The sequence below is a fragment of the Podarcis bocagei genome (assembly GCF_964188305.1).
Source record: "Podarcis bocagei genome assembly, chromosome: 1".
Lineage (NCBI taxonomy): Eukaryota > Metazoa > Chordata > Lepidosauria > Squamata > Lacertidae > Podarcis > Podarcis bocagei.
This window is the reverse complement of record NC_138125.1, coordinates 102,256,002-102,278,547: the sequence shown is the minus strand read 5'-3', so window position 1 is coordinate 102,278,547 and position 22,546 is coordinate 102,256,002. Positions and strand designations below refer to the sequence as shown.

General features: G+C 40.3%; 1 protein-coding gene across 7 annotated transcripts in view; it reads left to right on the top strand.

The window, feature by feature from the left end:
* The window catches only part of LRP1B (LDL receptor related protein 1B), a 765,918-nt gene that overhangs the window by 319,831 nt on the left and 423,541 nt on the right, over nucleotides 1-22,546 (top strand). For all 7 annotated transcript variants that reach the window (XR_014001603.1, XM_081167487.1, XM_081167486.1 and 4 more), the window contains one exon: nucleotides 17,406-17,543. Coding sequence is in view for 6 of the 7 variants with exons in the window: in XM_081167487.1 (XP_081023613.1) it covers nucleotides 17,406-17,543 (138 nt within the window). In the remaining variant the exon portion in view is untranslated. The remainder of the gene's footprint in view (nucleotides 1-17,405; nucleotides 17,544-22,546) is intronic.

Genomic DNA, 22,546 nt, shown 5'->3' with positions numbered 1-22,546 from the left:
GTCCTGCATTTCAAATGTTTTGCAGAAGCACATGAATACAGTCACAATTCTCTGTAGAGTTCAAGTAAAGCCAACAGTTAGTTTGATAGGAACAGTAATCTGCCTTTACTCATTCATTTATGAATAACTAGGGTCATGGTAAAAAGAATGAATTGAGAGGCATGGAAACATTGTTCTCTTACCTTTTTTAATACTTTAATTTAACCCTTAAGACACTAATATATCAGCTTGGAGTATAGGGGGTGGAATTGAAGCTCACTTGAAGCCCCATTGACTTAAGTAGAAATTCATTTGTGTAATTGCGTGCCATGAACTGCAAAATTGGGGTGTCTGCTTGTATTATTTCCCTGCCACTGTAGTTAGTGGCTTCATCTTCCCCTGCCCCCGCCAGATAAATTGCTTAGCCATGGATTGTTTTTACTGCATTTTAAATATAGCATTGGGTACTTAACATATCAATCTGTTACTGAAATAAATATCTCTTGCAGCTAATAAAATGCTCAACCAACTCAGAAACAACTGATATGCCACAAGGGCACCTACTGTGCAAGATATTCCAAGTCAATTGCTACGGCTGAAATTGTAAACACACTTACCTGGGTATGATTCAGTGCAAGTAAACATGTATAGGTTTTGCACTCTCAGGCTGAAATCATATGCAAAGTTACATGACGATGTGCCCCATTGAATCGACAGGGACTTATGTCTAAATAAACAGGTATCAGGTTATGCTGCAATTCTTTGTTTACTTTCTTTGGAGCTATTCACATTCAATTATATGAGCCTTATTTCTGAGCAAATATACATAGAATATGGTACAAAATTGAGAAATTATATCTATAATAGCTGAAAATATCTGGATATATGCTTCTTAGGTACCGGTATTTGCTTTTATTTGTAATATCAAGGGCTTCACCATACCAAGCGATTATCCCTTTCATGATGGCAGGTTACCTGAAAACCTTTGTCCCTTTATTTAAAGGTCACTTCCCAGTGACACTTCTGCTGTAGGTGTCTTCGGCAACATGTCATTAATTGTGAATTTGAGGCAAATTTATACTGGGCCATTTGCTCAACATACCATTGTGTTACTTGCTTCCTGATGCTCCCCCAGTCTGCCCGCATTATTCCTCCACACAGCCAGTTCAAATTTTAGAGGAGGAGGAGTAACATGTTAGTTGTAAAGTTTTCAAAAGGGATGAAAAATCACATTCTCCCACACACAGGAAAACAGAGGAATTATTTAAGGGTTGGGAGGTTTTCCAGCCTTGTCCAGTTCCCATCCAACCTCACCTTGTGCCTTAAATGAACGGTTGGCATCCTGCGTTGGACTGTTTTCTCTCCTGAACTCCCATTAATTGCCAACATGTCTAGTTCCAAGAGGCATTCACTCAATTACTGCCCAATCTCCCCCCCCCCCAAGCTGGATTGAAGTTGTGCTATGCCACCACTGTGGCACTTTTAATGTTTTTATATATTCAAGGGATGGCAGAGGGACGGTTGTCCAGGGTGCAAAATTGTTAGGGGCGCAACATTTCAACACCCAATGCTGCCTCAATACAGCTGTATGCTTCTGTCGCTGGGCTCCATTGAAAACGGCTTCTCCATGCAAACCAAGAAGTGACCTCTCTAGACCACAGAACGACTCTTCTTTTATTATCTCTGTGGCTGCAATCTCCTGGGTGATGCAGATGCCATTAGGCAGTTGAATGCACATGCATACTCCATCCATTTCCCTTCCTCCCTCCCACCCACCTACGTGCAGCCCCAGGCGCTGGCAACACACACTATGCCACTGCAATGCTGTGATTGCTCTGCTAAACCTTCACTGGTTTCTCACCAACCCACCTGCACAAGGTTTGCACCTTAATGTTGCATTCTGTGCCATCTAGTGAGAGCCAGTGTGGTGTAGTGGTTAAGAGCGGTAGTCTCGTAATCTGGGGAACTGGGTTCGCATCTCCGCTCCTCCACATGCAGCTGCTGGGTGACCTTGTGCCAGTCACATTTCTTTGAAGTCTCTCAGCCCCACTCACCTCACAGAGTGTTTGTTGTGGGGAGGAAGGGAAAGGAGAATGTTAGCCGCTTTGAGACTCCTTAAAGGGAGTGAAAGGTGGGATATCAAATCCAAACTCTTCTTCTTCTTCTTCTAGTGACACTCTTTGATCTTTAGTTGATAGTGAGAGAGATGCACAGTTCATCTGTTCAAGGGGCTTTAAAAATATTTCTTACTTTGCATGTTGAAGGACTGAGCCTTTTCCCTGGAAACCAATGCTTTGACTAAGTCCTGGTGAGCCTTGCTACAACTGTATCTCTATAAGTTCTAAATAGGCATAGAAGTAATGCAGTGTATAAAGGTTGGAACAAAAAAAGAAACAATATTTGGAATTAATGTGCAGTTTGCAGGCAAAGGAGATATGATGACTTGGGAAGGACCTACTATTTGCTGGGTAAATATTCCAGACGTGATTGTTTAAGGCATTGGAGGGTAAGGAGAGATGCTATGGCTGTAGAAAGCAATGTATAATTTTTAGAATGAGAAGCTAAATAGTAACTGTAGGCTTATTCTGGCCATCTGGCAGCTACCATATCTTTCTGAAAGCTTGTATGTTCCTTATAATAAAACACTGGCGTTTACAACATTTCCCATAAACGATCTTGACACATTCTTGGTTTCATGTTTTAAAACACAGCAACATTTCATCTGAATACATTTTAGAGTCTTGATGCTTCACAGTGAAATTTCACTCTAATATGGGGGCAGATGTTCTTAATATCTGTCATAAATTCAGCTGAATACACTCTACGTTATGATTAACTGAAAAATCTTTTAACTGCTAGGAATATGAGTACATGAAAGAGATGGATTGCTTTCAATAAAGTGAGTGTTTGTGCTTGTAAAACTGTGCAGTTTCTATTTCCATCCCTTGACAGTTGACTTTATTCTAAATTATTCTTTCCCAGCAGAATCTAAGTGTGTTTTGATTAAATCACTGTATAAACAATATACAACACTTGTTCAAATATACATAGAACTGTGGGGAGTGTATGTGTGTGTGTGGAATCCCCCATTTCTCAATATAAAATACTCTTAATGTTATTCCACTGTGTTATGCTAGCATATTTTAGCGCATGTTGCTCACTGTCTATACCATTTGCATTAAACTGGGAGCATTAATATGAAGCAATAGGAAATTATAAAGCATGTGCATGCCCTGCTGGCCACATGGATGATTGGTTATAAGTTATGAGAATGAGACGGGCAATGGAGCTGAAACAGAACTGAATGGAACTGACATGCTCATGATTCCCTACTTGCAAATGACAGCTCTTCTAAGCCAAACAGAGGATGCTCTTTCCTCTTGTTGAGCCGTCATTAATTTGGGGCTAGCAAGCCTGGAGGATCCTTGGGTGCACCTGACAGCTTCACAGGGTGTGAATCCCAATTCACTTGGCAAGCCTGAGTGGGGCGCTCCCAAATTTGAATTGGGGTTCACTTGCCTCAGAGAGAGAAGACACTGAATTTCAAGAGTCTCCTTAAACACTCGACCCATCTATATTTCTGGGCTCTTTGCTATAATGTGGAAAAATTTGTCAAAATGTGAAATATTGTTAAGAATATCAAATTGTTGCTTCATGGTGCTGACACTATCTGGAACACTGAACTCAGTGGGCAAGAGTATGCAATATATTGCATATTACTATATAAAGATGAATTAGTTTATTTATTTAATACGCTTCCCTAAAGAAGTCCAGATCTGCATTAAAAGAGCACAATTAAAAATAAAACTTAATTAAAAACCTTTAAACACAGTTTGAAACATCTAAAACAACAAATGCAGTAAAACATTAAACTAATTTAAAAGAAGGTGTAACAAGTTCTTGTGTCCTCTGAAACAGAATTTTTCAGCAGGCCTCTAAAACAGCATAGTGAAGATGCCTGCCTAATGTGAATAGGCAGGGCGTTGCAGAGCAAGGTGTTGCCACACTAAAGGAATGATGGATGTTGTGTGGCACTTGCAGTAAACTGGTGCCAATGTGTTATGGGCTATAGATATACACCTTGCCATGGCCCAATAGCAAACTGGCAGCCATTGCAGATCATTGAGCACAAGTATAATGTGCTGACACACTCTATCACTCCTGTCAGCAATTGTGTTTCAGTGTTGTCCACTACCAGTAGTTTCCAGACTGAGGAGAAGGGAAGTCCCAAATACCTTTTAACAAATAGATAATCAGGGCTGTCTTAAGCATATGCAATGCCAGGGTGCAAAGATTCGCCCGGTGCGTCTCCCCAGGTTGCCCAGTCCCAGGTGTGCAGGAGGGCGGAGCTGGCTGGCCGCCTCAGCGTCTCATTGGCTCAGTCGCCCCCGAACTCGTGGTGCAGAGCCACCCGCAGCAGAAGAGCCCGCTGTGGTGCTCTGACCAACGGGCGGGCTCTTCTCCAGACTCAGCTCTCGGGCCACGGACTCTCAGCCTGGTGCCCCTGAGAGCCCAGCGCCCAGCACACCCCTAGTGCCTATGCGTAAGATGGCCCTGAAGATAATGCAGTGCAAAATTCCTTGTTGGCAGGTAATACTGTGCCTGTGACTTTTGACATATTTCTTAAAACTGCACACCTTTTGTTTCTCTAATACCTTACACCGAAGGTTTTGTAATTCACTTTCTCCCAAAAGGGCTGGTTTCTTTTCCCTCACATCCTCAATTTTGTTGTGGGATGAAATATTGTTGGTGAAACAAGGGAGATGGGAGTCCTAGTAGTTTATTAAATTTAATCACTGAGTCCCAAGGAATTATTGCTTCTTGTTTTATTTAAAGGCTTCTCAGCTCCTATGAAGTGTGCCCAAGCAGATTTTGTGAGGCAGTTGAAAATGCTGCGAAATTCCCTTCCTTATGCATTAACAGAAAAAGCCAGAAAGCTGGGAGGGGGAAACAGCCTCTACTTCTGCATTGTTAACTGATACAGTGGTACCTCGGGTTATGAACTTAATTCGTTCCAGAGGTCCGTTCTTAACCTGAAACTGTTCTCTTGACTAGAGGCGCACTTTCGCTAATGGGGCCTCCCACTGCTGCCGCGCCACCAGCGCACGATTTCTGTTCTCATCCTGGGGCAAAGTTCGCAACCCAAAGTACTACTTTTGGGTTAGCAGAGCTTGTAACCCAAAGTGTTTGTAACCTGAAGCATTTGTAACCTGAGGTACCACTGTATCTATAAAAGGTTATCTCAGTCAACTGAACCATCAAGTATGCTATTTCTATACTATGTTCAGGATTCAGACACAAAGTATGCTGTTTGTGTTTAACAAAACAATTCTTCACAAATTAAAACTGATCTCATGTTTGCTTTCAATGTATTACTACATGTACTTTTGAAGAACCTGCACATACGTCTCAGAAGCTTGGGTGTAGAACAGAATTTCCGATTGAAAGTTGTCTGCTTCTCTAACAGGATACTCCCAATTGATAAGTGGAATAGAAATGTGGATCTGCTCTGTTCTGACTTGGTTGAGTAACTGGTCTGCTCGGAACCTGGAAATATCTTTTAGTCATTTAGTTTCTGAATGGAATTGGAGGCCCTTGGTACAATTAATCCTGTTGATGTAACTTCTGTAACATAATTATGTTATGGTTCATTTATATAATGCTATTTGACCCAAAGGCTTATAAAATTGTGAACAGCATGCCAATACCAAAGAAGTAAACGGAGGGTTGTAGTCAAGGAAATCACTGCATGAGCAGAAGTCTTCTGCCTGTGCAACATAACTTCTCCTTCCTTCCCTGCCCCTCTCCACTTCACCTCATATCCACTCTGGATGTTCCCCTCAACTCTCTGGAGTAAATTCCATGGGGGAAAGAGAGGGAAAGGAAGTTTTATTGCATGAGTGGCAATGATGTTGTTAGATGCCGTCGTATAAAAGTACCCTACTGACAGTCAATCAGAACACTATAAAAATATCCGTCAATCACAATGGATAAGTGTTTGTGAGTGGCGTTTATATTCTCATTGCACATGCAACTCCGCATAGAAACATAGGAAAGAAATCAAGGCCCTCTGATCATTCCATCAGCAACCGAACGATCTCCCTTCTCCTCCCCCTGCGCACTGTTCAGCATGTAAAAGCCAAAAAGAAGTCACAATGTCTGTGATTTGTAAAGTTTTTCCTCTAGATGCAGTTTTTGCTTTTACATCGTAAAAAGGCACTTTATAACTGCTATAATGTTCAACTGTGAATTCTCACAGGTAAAATGGTTTTATATTATTTCTGTGCAGTACATCGTATGAAGAAATGATTTACACATTCTGTTTCAGTGAGATTTCATTTACATTTATGTGTTCTTCTAGAGGACAAAAGTGAATGAAATACACTGAAAAATAGGCAATTATTTTTTTAAAAAGTATACATTACACTGCTGCATTAAAAGTAAAAATGCTTGAAAATTAGTGACAACACAGATTAAATAATACAATACTTTGGTTCCCTCATCCCCTCTATTTTAAAAGTGATCCATGATTTAAAAGGACCACATTGGCTCTGTAAATAACATATTTTGTTTTCAAAAGTATGAATGTTATAATGGCAAATTCTCATGTAATTACCTAAATTACACATTAATATAGCAGTGAACATCACCCAGCAAAAACAACATTTTTAACTAAGAAGGTGGGTTATAGCCAACGGGTGTACAACTAAAAGCCAGTTCTTGCCCCAAACCTTTATCTTTTCCACATGTCTCCAACCCCCGACTACTGAGAGTCAACCCTCCATAATATTTTCCCATTTTCATAATTGCTAAAAGTAGAAAATACTATGGCTTGGATCCAGATTTTGCCTCCTGTGAACAGAAGACTTTTTAATCTTTTAGTGGAAAAATCCCCGTGGTGGAACAGGGGAAGAGACAATATTTGTCAGTTGTCCTCTCCTCCTGCTTCCATCTTCCCATCTATTTCAGAAAGTTGGAAGACCCTCTAGAACAGCAAAGCACTGGGGGCTACAAGGGAAGAGGGTCTTTTGGGGGGGGGAAGACTTCTCCTTTTTCTGCTGAGGGGAGCTTATTGGACATAACTCTACTTATGGCTGCTACCTCCAGAGAGGGGAGATCCTGTATCCAACTCTTGAATTCCTCAACTATAAGATGAGAACATTTTATAGGAAATACCAAAAGAATTAATAATTATGAAAACAAACTTTCCTCAAACTTGCATTAACTGAGCTGGACATTCTGGTAGGGTGTTTTTTGTTTGTTTGTTGTTGCTTCACATTTCTTTTTTAAAACAAACAAACAAACCCTCCAACTTTAATTCTAGTAAATATTTAATTTAATTATGCATATTTTAATATGATATATATATATTATTTACAGTTATATTCCACTTTTTTCTCTCCAAGCAGCTCAGAGTGTCATGCATGGTTCTTCCCTTTCTCAACAACTCTGTGGTGTTGTTTAGGCTGAGAGGTAGCAACTGGCTTTAGCCCCCCCCCCCGGTGATGGTCTTGATGGCCAAGTGGAGATCTGTACCCTGGTATCTCAGGTCCTAGTCCGACACTCTAACCAATATACCACCCTGGCCCAAGAGTTGAGGAAAACGTTGTATGGTCCTGTGAAATTCAGGGAACACTGTGCATTTACAAAAGATTTTTGCCATTTGCTTGTTTCCTTTTAAATCAGAAAGAATAAAAAGAATAGCAGACGGTTATTGTATAGGATCTTTAAATTACATGCTTACTATTTTGCTGTCATCATAAACCTTGTACTTCTGTTACCTATACTCACTACATTTCTGCAAAGATCAACATCTACATTTTTCTGCTGACATTTATTCAAGTTGGGTACGTAAATATCCGAACCATAAGTGGGGAAGTGTTACAATATTGCTGGTATTGGACATTTTAATTGTATGGGTAATTAACACCCTTTTGTTCACCTTACTATCATTTCTCTCAAGCTAAGGCACTTATTATCAGCCCATTCTTTAGCATGCACAGACACCAAATCATTACAACAATTGACACAAGGAAGTCTCAAAATGTGTGATGCTAATTAAGTTTAAGAGAGAAAAAACCACCCTTTAAAATTACTAATAGGTTCCTTATAACTAATGAATGACAATTTACATGAGACAACATTCATTTCTTACTACAACAGGCATTAAACACTGCTTTTAGTGTGTTGTATTAAATCACCAGAAAAATCCATTAACAAAGCTTTTATGTCAGTCTCTTAGAATATAAAGAATACCAGCAGCTATTTAAGCATTCTGCAAGCTAAAGAAGTCTTTGCCACATTTTCTTTGATTTTCAATTCAATTGCAGAGGTTCACAATTTTGTTCTTGAAATGGTTGGACAATGTGCTCTGAAGAATTCTTTCTTGTGCAATTGGTAGGGGCTGCTCAGTCTTCATGTGTGTGAACTGTAGGTTTCAGTTTAGTTTTCTGGTTTTTCTTTTTCCTTAAAAAAAATGTGCAGGCTAGCTTTGACTTAATTAACTATAATTCGGAGGATATTTTTTCAACTAAAGATTAGAGGCACACTCTAATTTTGCAAGTAAGATTCCTAAAATAATGTACAGGAGGCATTAAGAATTCAAAAACCAAATTTAGTCAATAAGGCAATCTGCATCCTCTTGCGATTTCTTAATTGCTCCTTTCCAAATGCCAAACTGTTTTCCCCCCTAATGATGTTACTGCTCAATGTTACTTATTAGCTAGCATCATCCACTGCAATGTGCATGTGCAATAATGGGATTTCTGATCTATAGGCATTCTTTTTAGGGCAGATTCAGAGTGGAACACATTTTAAAGGTTTAGGAAGGCATTCATAGGTTAGGGGGGGGGAAATAAACTTTTAACACAGTTATCCAGCAAATTGAGGGGGGCGGAGCAGAGAAATGATTTCAGAGAAGAGGACCATTTAAAAACTGCTTAAGGAGCATAGTTACCCATGACTGTAATGGTTGCTTTATACCACTTCCTAAAATTTGTAATGCAAATAATTGGTGTAAACACAATGCTGGTCCTAGAATTGCTATTCATATTGACCTTAAAGCAAAATTTCAAGGGAGAAATGGAAATGTTTGGTTTGAGAAAAATGTGAATTTCAAGCAAAGTTAAGACTAGTGAAATTTCTCAAGAGGGTGGCTTCTAGCTATCCTTGTTCCAATTGCATCTTAAAGAAGCATGCATTCCTTCTTTTTGAACTACTGCTATGGTTTTGTACCTATGTTTTTGCCAGATAATCCCTATAAATTTCATCACTTTGGGACTTCACTGCATCTAATGAAGGTTGCTCTCAAACCCTGCATATTGCAATCTTTTGGCCCCGATGGCAAGTCAGCCTGGTCATAGCTATAGTTCTAAGCTGGGGTGTGTGTGTGTGTGTGTGTGTGTGTGTGTGTTACAGAAAATACTTTTAACTTAAGACAACAATGTACAATTGTTGCAGTGTGGGGTCTTTCTGTTCAATGTCCTTTCAGTGTCAATAGTCCATTCCATTTTCCTCCCCCTAGTTTTTCATCCCTCCCTCTTAAACAGATTTTCTGCATTATTCTCTCCAATGAACAGACTCTGGGCTTGGGGAGGGAGAATGGGGTTCCCCAGAATTCTCCCCCCGCAAGATGGTTCATACTTATACAAGCCTTAAGGTCCTCCTACGCCTGCTGATACCTTTCTTTTAGTTGTAGATGGTAACATTTTGGCTACATAAGGACTTAGAGTTTTGAAATTGCTATTAGTATATGCCTTCATATATATTTTTGATGCTTCTCATTGGTTTGGGACATTTAAGTGCAACATGCTGTGGGGGAACACTTGCACTGCCTAATCATTCATGTGTTATTTCCATTTGCCTTTCTTTATGTTCCCCAGTAATAAAAAGCTATCAGCTCCATAGCTTTAAAAAGGAGGAAAAACCCATGGGACCAAAATTTTCCACAAAGTTAAAACCTATCAATGTAGTTACAGCAGTTAGAGCAAATCATTCAAGCAATTCCAACTTCACCAAGGATCCATTACAAGAGAAAATGTTATTCACAATGGGAGAAAGAATTTCTTTCTTTTTTAATGGAAGTAATGCAAACTGAGGCTGAAAACAAGTTGAACAAATGTCTGTTATTTTCTCACTAATATCAGGTGAGAGGGAAGTGGAAATGATGGTTTGGAAAATTACATGCAGAAAGCAGGGCTAAGAGAAAAGAGACATAACCAAATTGAAGAATGTTGGTGCTTGTTGGAGATTGCCTACAGCAGCCTGCATTAAAAGCTCTTTTCGCATCTTAGAAATTTAAGATGGGTTATTTATTTTCAAGCCCCTGAGGCGCTGATCCTATGCACACTTACTAGGGAGTAGGTCTTGTTGAAATCAGTGAGCTGATTCCAAGTAAGTATGCAAAAGATTGGTTTCACCTTTCTCACTTTCATTAGACAATGACTGGAAGAAAACCATCGCATGAGAGAACCAATCAGCAAGTATGGCTGCATTAATATCTCCAACAAGTCTGTGTTATTCACTCTGAAACTGAATGTGGTTGGGCTTGATCATTAAGTTGCACAAATAAGCTGTAGGCACAGTAGGAGGACACAGTCCATTCATTTAGATCTTATTGTGTCACTACTGTACAATAATCAGGCCTAGATGCACATTTACTGTTTTCAAGCCATTAAGTCTTTGATGCCAATACAACAACCCTTCTCAAGTTAATTTGAACGGGTCATTTATGTGGAAGTCTGGAACAGCTTAGTTGTACTGCAACACTTTAAGCATAAGCCAGAATGAATGGCATCCTGTTGATGGAAACTGGAAGCCCTCACTTGGAGTGAAATGTACCAAAACAAAACTAAAAGCCAAAACAGTTTCTTCTTTCTGAGAGTATATGTATACAGTTGTTTCATTGTTTTGTTACAAAGAGACCAATTTACTTTGAGCTTGTCCTGGGGTGCTGTAAACTGGAGGTGCTCCAATGACTTGAACAAAGCTAAAACTATTTAATGAAGTCAAGGTCTAGTTCTGTAACTTTTATATTTGCAGCTTTGCAGGTAATACTTGCCGTCATCTATTGTTTTTCATAGTGCTCTCTCTTTCGTTGTTGTTTGTTGAGACCGATGCTCATTGTCATTGCGCTGCTAGGATCCTTCAGTCAGCTGCAATGCAAATACAATACAGATATGCTTGTTTTATTTAAAGGGACTAAACAAAGTAGACATCATACTGAGATGCTCCCAAACTCAGTTAAATGGTAATATCGTTGCAAACAGCAGCACATAACATAGAACTATGCAAAAGGGATTGCATATGAATGGGACTTTCAATCTTTTTAGACTTAGACACCTTAGATGATCCTCAGGGTCCCTTTTCAACTCTACAGTTCTATGATTCTAGAAAGAGAATGCTGATATATTTGTTATCACTTGCTATCAACTTGCTTATGCCTCCCCCCATACTTGAATGTTTACTGTCTATTTGCTTTCTTCCTCCCAAAATTTCTACATTGTGCAAACAGTTAAGATTTCCATGTTTACTCAGTTTTAAGCCTCACCAAAGCTGTCTTCAGACATTCAGTTTGAATGCATGAACGGTCAAATGGGAATGTGCAGGAGGATGTATGATTGATACTAGTCTGAAAGGGGCTGTCATAGTTTACACAGAGCCCTGTGGGTGAGTAAGGCAGCCCTTTTCAGACTAAGGGCAATTGGGCATGGCTGGGGAGTGTGTCCCAGACTTTAGCTTCAGTCCTTTAATTTGCTGTGTATAGTGCATGACAATTAGGCCTACACCCCTTTGAATTCCCCTCCCACTGCCTGTTTATGGGTTTAAATTCTATTGCCCAAATACTGTATTCTTGAGGAGTACAGCATTACCATTTCAGCCTATGCTTATAAAACATAGTTCTAATGGTAGTTGTATGGATTGCTCTTTCTAGCTTAAATATCTTAATTACAGTCATTAATCAACTTCATCAGATAACACTGCAGAGAGAGTCCATAGGTGCTTGCTTTATGAAAACCACTGCAGAGAAACCTTTGTTTTGATTGCCAGTACCAAGGATATTATGACAAGCATCTGAAGACTTGTGATAGGTGAGGTCCTGGCTGGAACTACAAAGATCCAAGGTCAATGGAAGGAGAGCTCCTTTCTCACCCAGAAGGACTCCCATCTCTGAGGTCACTACACGGTCACCCTGCCACCCTCTGACCACTCAATGCACGGCTGAGGGTAGGAAAGGCAGCTGATTCATTTTGTGCTCAGAGTAATTATTTGCAAATTGATTTTAAAAAGAAAACATTTGAAGATATAGGGACTGTGGTACGCTCATGTTGGGGGTGTGTTCATTGGAGATCCATGTTCCCTATGATTTTAAAGTTCTTGGACAAGTCAGTACCTCACAATATTAAGCTAAGCACATGTGGATAAATCGATTTGGATTTGAAATATTGATGAAATAAAGATTTTAAATTACTTTCTTTACAGAAAGCTGTAGGTAACAGTACTAGAGCGTTCTCTCTCTTTCTCTCTCTCTCTCTGTCCCAGGGATGGATATGGCAATCCCTTATCCAATTGGTCCCCTTGAGCACGGTAGGAGTGACAAGACACAGGGCCTCCCAATTCACCTGACACACCTCTCCCCATCCCTCACATTACCAAATTATACATGTGAGCTACACATACTGTATGAACAGTCCAACATGTGTAGACTGACTTTACAAGATTGATTTTTCAGATAAAATCCAGGAAGCAACCCAAAATCCAGGACCCAACTCAAACACTCTTTCACTTAATTATGGGATGATCATTTGAAGAATGACCACCTGCTCCATGTCATGCAGCGATAAATTAATCACAGAGTCTTCTTCATAAACAGAATAAAACTTTTACTAGAGAAAATAAAGTTGTTCATAAACAGCATAGTTAAAGAGCATACACAGAGTGCTCAGAGCATATATCTGTCTCTTCACAGAGGCACAGTCTTAGTTGCTGATTAACTGGAGTCCTGGAGCCACTCTGTCTGCAACAACACAAACACACACACTGAGGCCCACAGAAAGGCTGGCTGCTTTTATAGGGAGAATGAGTGACTCAAGATGGGTCCCGAGTCACAGTGACTTAGCAGTTTGCTGTTAACAGTTAACAGGCTTAGGCTTGAATGATTGTGTAAGCCTTGTAGGCCTTGCCTTACTTCTTCTGCTCTCAAGAACCTTTATCTCATGACACTCCAAACTTCCAAATGATAGTGGTTACTTTCTGTATGCATATGTACAAACACAGACAGGCAAAAACTTGCATTAAGAACCACTTTTATATGCACTTCCCCTGGGAGAGGGGATAATTATAGAACAGCAAAGAATGTGAGCCCTCGAAAGAATGATTCATCTGTATTTCTTTATTTTAAAAAACCAATTTAAAATCTGAGACGATTTATATCAAACTGTCTTTCCCTGATACATGGTGTCCTCAAATGCATTATGTATTATTGAATTATGTTGTATGGTCATATATGAGATCATTTCGAGAGAGAACATAATTTCCGTCTTCTCATTGTAATGTGACTGTTCAGTAGCAGAAGGATGTGGTTTTATTGAGGAAGGAGGATATGTAGGGACAAAACAACATTGAAAATTTTAAAGTAGAGTGACATTTTTCCTGATTGCTTTAAAACTTTGACTCCATTGTTGTACTGACCTTTTTTTGTAATACTACTAGGATCACATCTTGCATGGGGGTTACGTTCCAGGGGGTAGCATGTAAAACCGAAATTGCTTATAATCAGAACGAGCCCCTGAAACTACCCTCACATGAGCAGTTTTGCCTTTAGTAGCCAGTGCAAGATCTTGCAAGTCTGTCCAAGATACCACTTTCAGAGCCTAGGTGAGACCTTTGCAAAACCCAGTAAGAAAGGTAAAAGCTCTTTCCACAGTAATTCTTGCTGAGAGTGCGTAGTCCCAGTCCATTCCCTAGGGGTGGGGGAATGCTTCACATTGAGGAGAAGTGCCCTGAGGGTGGGGAGTGCCAAACCTTTCTCTACTGCCCTGACTTCCCTGTGCCCTAAGTTGAGTTCCTGCTGAACCTTGGGCAGAATGTTGAGGTAGCAAAGGCAGCTTTCATCTTTCTTTGCAGCCTACAGTCAGGGGTGCACCTCTTTGCCTGTCCTCTTTATTGAATGCTAAAGTCATTTCTCTCTCTCTCTCTCTCTCTCTCTCTCTCTCTCTCTCTCTCTCACACACACACACACACACACACACACACACACACACACACAAAGGATGCAATTATCTGAGCTTAGCTGTGGCCTTTCACACATCTGCCTTTCACATGTAGTCTGACCCTATACATCAGTGATGGCCAAACTTGGCCCTCCAGCTGTTTTTGGACTACAACTCCCATCATCCCTAGCTAACAGGACCAGTGGTCAGGGATGATGGGAATTGTAGTCTAAAAACAGCTGGAGGGCCGAGTTTGGCCATCACTGCTATACATGTTTTCTGAGAACTAAGTCCCCTGGAATTCTGATGACTTTATGCATTACCAAGCTGTCATGAACAGGGATGCAGCTCTAGGGTGCCATGAATCGTCCATCACTGTGCATGAACTCTTACATTCCAGTTCTCTTCTACCTGCTGGTGTCACTCACATTATGGCAGCCTAGTCACTATGAGTCTCCTAACCCAAGGCCCCTCCCAATGTCCCTCTGGATAGCTGCATGGTTGCATGCAAAGCTCATTTTAAATTTAGAGTGAATTTTTATGATTTTATAATTATATTTTTGCAGCTGTGTTGACCTACTCTGCAAAACCCTACAAAACACATAAGGGGCCCAGCTCAGGGAAATTACCTTCATTTGCTTAAATGTATGATGCCTAGGTTAACTAGGAATAGCAACATAGTACAAGCTCTTATCCTGGCCACAAGATCATCTTTAGCACGTCATAGTGTTGCTTAGGTCAGGATATTTTCTCCCAGTATCTTCTATACTGAGGAAATAAATTATCAAGATTGACTGAGTGCATTCCTCTTCCAGCATCTGAGCACTGAAAACCCCTAGGATGAGGAGACCCTGAATGAAGGGAGGGATGAACCAACCCTTTGCTTACAGGCTTTCTCACTCAATCCTAGCATAACTTTATTTTACAATATTACCTGGCCTTGAGAGAGCAATATGCCAAGAAAGAATATTAACTACATATACCCAGACCACTCAATGTCAGAATAATCACATTTGTATGTTAATCAGCCCTCTTAATCTATTGCTTATTTGTTTTTGTAAACAGAATAAAAAATCCCCCTTGGAAATGTAGTTTCATGATTAATATATATTTCTGGGAGTCTATTCATCTTCACTTCAAACCATCCCCTGTTCACAAACAAATAGGCTTTTGCAAGTAGTTGTGTGATCCCCTTCACTGGGGGATAAGTCAGATAATATTTTAAAGATTTCAGAATGTTCATTCTCTTTATAGGAGAGTCTGTATATTTTAGCAGAAGGAAGTATAAGAGCCAATTGACTTAGTACAGTGGAAGGTAATCTTGTGGAAGACTGATGCAAATTATTTTTCTGTCAATAGAATAAAAGAACTTTTCTGATTTTCACTGTAATGTGAAAAAGAACTAAACTCTTCCTCCTTTTATCCATCTTTGGCTGGCTCAGTGTGCTTCGAGATGGGTCTTCCTTGTGTGTTCAGTGCTCCTCATGCATACAATGACATTGTTGGCATCAGAATGCCAGGTTGTATTTCCCTCTGTTTAATCCAAATTTACCCTTTCTAAGGAAAACCCCCTAAAACTGTGTACACATTACCATTTACTCTGGCTCTGGTGTGCTGCTACCATTGGTGTTTGAAGCTTTGTACACGCAAATTTGTTAGTCTTCAAGGTGCCACAATGCACTTTATTTTTGCTGCAACAGACTAACAGAGCTGATTAACAGTTGCTGATAAACAGTCCTTTGTTTAAATCAGAGCTATTGCATGAACCACAATTGTGGATTATGAGCTATGTTGGGACCAGATGGGAAGCCCATGGGGACCAGAATGAGCTTTCAGGCTGCTAGTTAGATTTCTTGAATCTGGGACTTTGAACAAACTTAGCATTTAATGCAGCACTTATCAAACATTTTGATGTGAGGCCCACATATAAACTTAGTATTTTGAGACCCATCTGTGACTTAACTTTACTTTCCCATCCCTACTTCCCCCTTCTATTTTCCCACTCTGCAACAGAAAATGCAAGAATATCACATCAATAGTTAACAAGTGTATATTGTATGGGCATATGCTGGCAGTATATATTCAAACAGAATTTAAGCAAGACATGAGGGAGAGAGTGTTCCTGAATTTTAAAGGGGCCACAGAACAGTATTGTTACACTGTTGGCTTGGTGAAACTGCCCCTGGAAATGGAGGAGGGCATTTAAAAAACCTCCCAGTTGTGCAACCCACCCAGAAATACAATGGCATACCCTCAAACATTTCTCCAGTGAAAATAGGGAGAAATGATAATTTTACTGTTTATACCCCACACATCTTATTGGGTTGCCCCAGCCACTCAGGGCAGCTTCCAACATATATAAAAACATAATACAACATTAAACATTTCTTTTAAAAAAACCTTCCCTATACAGGATTGACTTCAGACAGCTTGGGGGTCAGATAACTCCATACCCTCCAACATTTATCCAGTGAAAATAGGGACATCCTTAGGAAAAGTGTGACATTCCAAGATCAAATCAGAAACCGGGATAGTTTCTCTAAATCAGGGACATCCTTGGACTTGGAGTGTCTGCGATGGGTCACAGCAATGGGCCGTGCCCCACAATTACTAATTTAAGGCACATAATCTGATTCATAGCAAATGGGCACAGAACAATAATTTGCCAAGGCACGGTAATAATATTTTGGTGTTCTTGATGTTGCCATGTCATAATGAATGCATTTTTGCTTAGGTTGTTTTACCCTTCTCTGCTATAAATGGTTAAGTCCTTGCCTAAGGTCTCCTAAATAACAGACTAGCAGGCTTGTCTTGTAATTATATTGAAAAATAAGAACTGAATAATATTTGAAAACAATCTGCACACTGTCCTTAACGTTGCTAAATATAATTTTCAGCATCCCTAATCTTTAGAGAAAAGTAAACCTGCCATAAAAATGATAAATTGCATAGTCTTCATTTTTAAAAAATAATCCTCTTTAAACAGTTGATTTTCTTTTAATTATGTTAATCCTTATTAAGAGACTATAATTCTGCTGGTAATGCACAGGAAAGCTGCATAGTAGACAAATGCATAGAAAAGCTTGCAGCTAGCATTAAAGTGGAAATATTATGCAAATACATGACAGTAGGGTACTTTCTTTGCTTTACTAATCTTTATTTATTTGAACAGAATCAGAATGCATATTAATTAGTCTGTATCTATTCTTTTTTTAGGTCCTGAAGAAACAGAATTCAAGTGTCCCCTGAATCATATGAAATGTATTGGCACCAACAGATGTGTTCACTTGTCCCAACTCTGCAATGGCGTGTATGACTGTCCTGATGGATATGATGAAGGCGTACATTGTCGAGGTAAGTGAATTTGATGATGGTTTGAAACATCCCACTTTCAGGGGTTTAGGGGTCATAGTGGTTGAGTTTGTTTATTATGTTTAACTTTTAGATTTACTCTTGTGGATACATTAATGCAAGTTTCACCACTTCTATGCTTAAGCAGAACCTTTTAGCTTTCTAACAGCTTTATTGAACTTTAGCTGGATTGGGGCTGTTCTTTGCTTTCTTCCCCCTGTCTTGCAAGGAAATGTTATAAAACGTGGTGGTACTTGTGGGCAGAGGGTCATCTTGGGTTGTACGAAATTCTTCCGATTCTGAAAGTTCCCTCCTCTCAGTTCTATCACTACCACTTATAAACTGTCCTCGTCGTCACGCGCCATGACATATTGCCAGAATATGAATGGCTAGGAAACACCCCTTTTGTAGCCGCAGTTAAATAAAATGAGTGTACCCAACTTTGCCTTTCCAGCATCATCTTCTCTGACTCCCCTCTGTGCGTTTGTCATCCATGCTACTTTTGGTATCTCACCTTCATTCATCAACCCACTTCCCTCTTCTCTAAACCCACTTCGGGGCATAGGAGTCAGCTCCTAAACACCAAGGTCCCTTTGCCCCTTCATAAAATATTTGAAGCCCCCCCCCCCCTCAAGTTGATGGGCATTCAAATGGTGTGCATGCATCACCTCTTGTGATCAGTTATGCAGGGTGGGGCTTACCTGCCCCCCAAATATTTATTTAAGTTGGTACCCCTGTTTCAGAGCCAGACTAGATTCAGTTTAGCAGTGGTTCCATATCCACCTTGGTATTCCTCGTGATTCTTCACTAATAATTTGTCTGGTTCCTACCTTTTGGCTGAGATGTATATTTAATGCATATACATGTTCATCTGGCTTATCTTGAGCAAATGTTTGGTAATAGTCATAACTGCAAAGCCATAGCAGACCTACTATTGCTTTCACATTTAGGGATTTGATTGATGTGCGATATCAGATAATGCTTTGTGTTGGCATTCCCATGATCACACATAAAGTATGTAAGGTTTTTAATGTTATTCTCTGCCCTACACTGTCTTGGTGGTCAAAGTGGGAAATGGTTCAGTAGACCAAATCATTTTGTATTTCTGAGAATTTGCATCTTTAATTAACTATTAAGAATGGCATTAAGAAAACGTCAGCATTTTATGATATAAAGTCCTATTCAAACAGTTGTCAAAAGAAAAGAATTCATTTAATTTGGCAGTTTTTAAAGTGCAATTTGTCTTAGCCCTCAACACGAATTATGCTCCTGGGATCCCTTCCCCTGTATATGTTTGTTAAAACTGCTAAATGAGTGAATAAGCCTAATTAGTAACATTGCAAGGTTATAAATCAGCTCATTAAAATGGTAGCTGTTCTTATTTATGTACAAATACTGAAGCATCACAAGCATTAGATCTATTTATTTTATTCTAATATTTATAGATTGTGTTCTCTGCCAAAAGAGTGGCACTCAAAATCACTTTTTTAAAAAGTGTGCAATTCATTATGCAACGTGTATATTTCAGAACAAAATTCTGAAATTGCTTTATGAATGCTGATTTCAAGGGAAATAAGTGTTTGTAAAATTTAAATAAAACATTTAAAAGCCTAATTTATAAATTCAGAATGTATAACTGCAATCAGGGTGAATCACTGTGTAGTGGCCCATGGAATGATGTTCTTGACTTGATTGCTTTCTTTTCTTTATTGTGGTCTTTATGGGTTTTCTTCTTCTTTTGTATCTGCAAAAGAAAATATGAATTATTAAAATATGGAGGCATTTCAAAAGTGAATATTCAGTGTAAAACATCAAAAGTTTGTGCCTCTGCAAAAGTTGTGCTGTTGCCCATTCCGAAAACCTTCAGGCTATAATTTATTATTCCAGCCATAGTGCTGCCATTCCTCTACCCCAGGACTCAGCTACACAGCTGCAAACAAAACATTGTGTTGTAAAGTGCGATATACAAATGTGACACTAGATGGTGATAGTGAGCTATGCAAAATTCAATATACCGTATTTTTCACTCTATAACACGCAGATTTTTTCTCCTAAAAAGGAAGGTGAAATGTCTGTGCGTGTTATGCAGCGAATGTGTGGTCCCTGGAGCCGAAAAATGAGGCAAAAATCAAACCGCGCTTCAGGGAGAAGGGAGCTCCGTGAGAGAGGAAGTGGCAGCATTCCTGCATTCTGCCTCAGGGTCTTACTGCCCACCCTCTCTGTTTCGTTACTGTGTTTGCTCAAACGGAACAAAGAGCAGGGAAAGCCCCTCCCCTCCAGGCAAGAAGAGAGGAAAGGAAAGGAGCGTCCCTCCTTCTATCCTCTCCCTGCTCCGGAGGGAACAATGTTTGTGAAGGGAAGAGAGATTACAGGTTCGGCTTAAAATTCTGATTTGACTTCCTGCTTTTTGTTTTTGGAGACACACAGCATTCAAATATGCTTTCTTCCATTTAAAAGGATGAAATCCTTAAACAGTGTTTTGCCTGTAAATTCATGCGATCTGGAAGATTACAGTGTCTGTACCTCTTAAGGGATGGCAAAGCTTAGGTTTCGCTGCTAAATAGTTCTTAATGCAGTTAAAATGCTTTCTTCTGTCATGCTGGTGGGAAGGAGAGGGAGAGAGAGAGAGAGAGCGAGAGCGCACGCTGGCTGGTTTTGTTTGGGTGGGTGGGGGGAAACTTTTGCCTTCCTTTCCTCACGTTATAGCCCTCTCCTGCATTCTTAGCCTTCTGTGTTTTTCCTTCCCTCCCCACTTAAAATGTGGTTACAAAGCATGGATCCACATGGATCCTCAGGATCTTTGCATTGGGTCAGCCAAAATTCACCATCAGAGCACATAGCATGTCCATGGCTACAGCCTGTCCCCCCCAAAAAAAATCACGCACCCACTGTTGCCTGGGGCTGCAATGGTGCAAAAACGTGGTTACAAAGCATGGATCCACATGGATCCTCAGGATCTTTGCATTGGGTCAGCCAAAATTCACCATCAGAGCACATAGCATGTCCATGGCTACAGCCTGCCCCTCCCCCAAAAAAATCACGCACCCACTGTTGCCTGGGGCTGCAATGGTGCAAAAACGTGGTTAAAAAGTATGGGTCCACATGGATCCTCAGGATCTTTGCATTGGGTCAGCCAAAATTCACCATCAGAGCACATAGCATGTCCATGGCTACAGCCTGCCCCCCCCCCAAAAAATCACGCACCCACTGTTGCCTGGGGCTGCAATGGTGCAAAAACGTGGTTACAAAGCATGGATCCACAGGGATTCTCAGGATTTTTGCATTGGGTCACCCCAAATTCACCATCAGATCACATGTCTGTGGCCACAGCATGAAGCACAAAAATGATACGTCCACTGTTTCATTCAGAATATTTTTTCCCTTGTTTTCCTCCTCTAAAAACGATGTGCGTGTTATGGTCAGGTGCGTGTTATAGAGCGAAAAATACGGTATTTTTCAAAGCGTTTTTTTTTTTAAAAGCATTTTCACAGCATTTTTAATATGTGTGTAGATTCCACCTCAGTGTCAGTAAAAGCTGTTTGCATAGCGCAGATGCATGGAATAGGGGCTGCCCTCCACTTGTATTGCAAGTGCATTGATGTCTGTGTCTGGTGCTCTGCTGACCCTAACAAAAGAAGCCTAACACTGTAACCTGTTCTCAGCTGGCAGTATGTGCATGAGAATATAGGATTAGGTCACCTGGCTTTGATGTTCTTTTTTTCAAATTTAAAACTTTCATTGCAAAATATTTGAACTACTTGGTAACTTGGGACCATTTGTAGGTCCTAGAGAAAGCACGGGTTAGTTGTTAATTTGGATTCGTGTCTGAACAGCCCTCTATGGATGACAACTTATGGTATTAGGATGCCATTTGTGGTTTCTTCTGGGGCAACCCTGCAAAGTATGTTAGTATTATTTCAACTTTGCAGATGGAAATTAAGACTGAAATGTTGTAATGTAGTCTGGTGCTGGTACTAAAGAAGTGCCATGCAAACCAAATTCAGATTCACATGACTGCTTAATTGAAAACAGTGCTGATCAGTAATTTACAACTGATATGCATAGCAGCGAATTTAATAAGGGGTACAGGAAGCTAAGAGCTCATTCAAGCGACAGATAATGGCTTTTGTTTGTCGCTTTAAAAGCTTAGAGTCATGGAGATAAATGCTACTGTAGGACTAGGGAGTAGATGGATTAAAAGTCAAACACATGAAAAGGGGTATACATTAAAGGGATAGCTTTTGCCTTATTCTTACATCTTTTTGTTTTATGACATGAAATAATATATACATCAAACATGTATCTTCATGCTCAGTTTGACACTAAATATCCTGTACAAGTATAAGCCCTAATTTGTTTTCAGATATCCCTCTACAGTGGTAGATTTGCTAGAAAAGATCTGTGATAAGGACAAGCTTTGCTTGTGATGACTAAGAAACACAAAAACGATTTTAATCAAAGATAGAATGTTGGTGGAATATTTTTTGCTTCCAAACTCAAGGCAACACCTTCCAAGTACTGAAGGAGTCCCTGCTTGTTAACTGTCTTGTGCAGTGAACCTGACCTGTATTGTTACACACCAATATCAATCTCTGCCAAGCAGTAGCAAGATGTAAGGGGCAGGGCCGTCTTAAGCATATCCGGCGCCGTGGTGCAAAGATCCCTCCAGCGCCCCCCCAGAAACTCCAAAACAAGGGAGGGGACGGTGGAAAATGTCCTCTGCCTCCCCCACCGCCCTGATCCCCGGCGTGGTGGTGATCAAGCAGGAAAATGTGCTGGCGGACATGCTCTCTGGCGTCAGGGCGCCCAAGAAGGCAGCCCGGGGAGGCTGTGCTCTGCCTTTCGCCAGGAAACAGGAGGAGGACAACGACCGGAGCAGGGTTGATGCAGAGGCTTGGGAAGAAAGCTGCATGCCTGCCAGCCATATAGTTGGCGGGGCGCAGCTGGTGGGCATGCAGGAAAAGGGGAGGCTGTCGGCAAAGCAGCACAGCTCCCCCACTCACTAG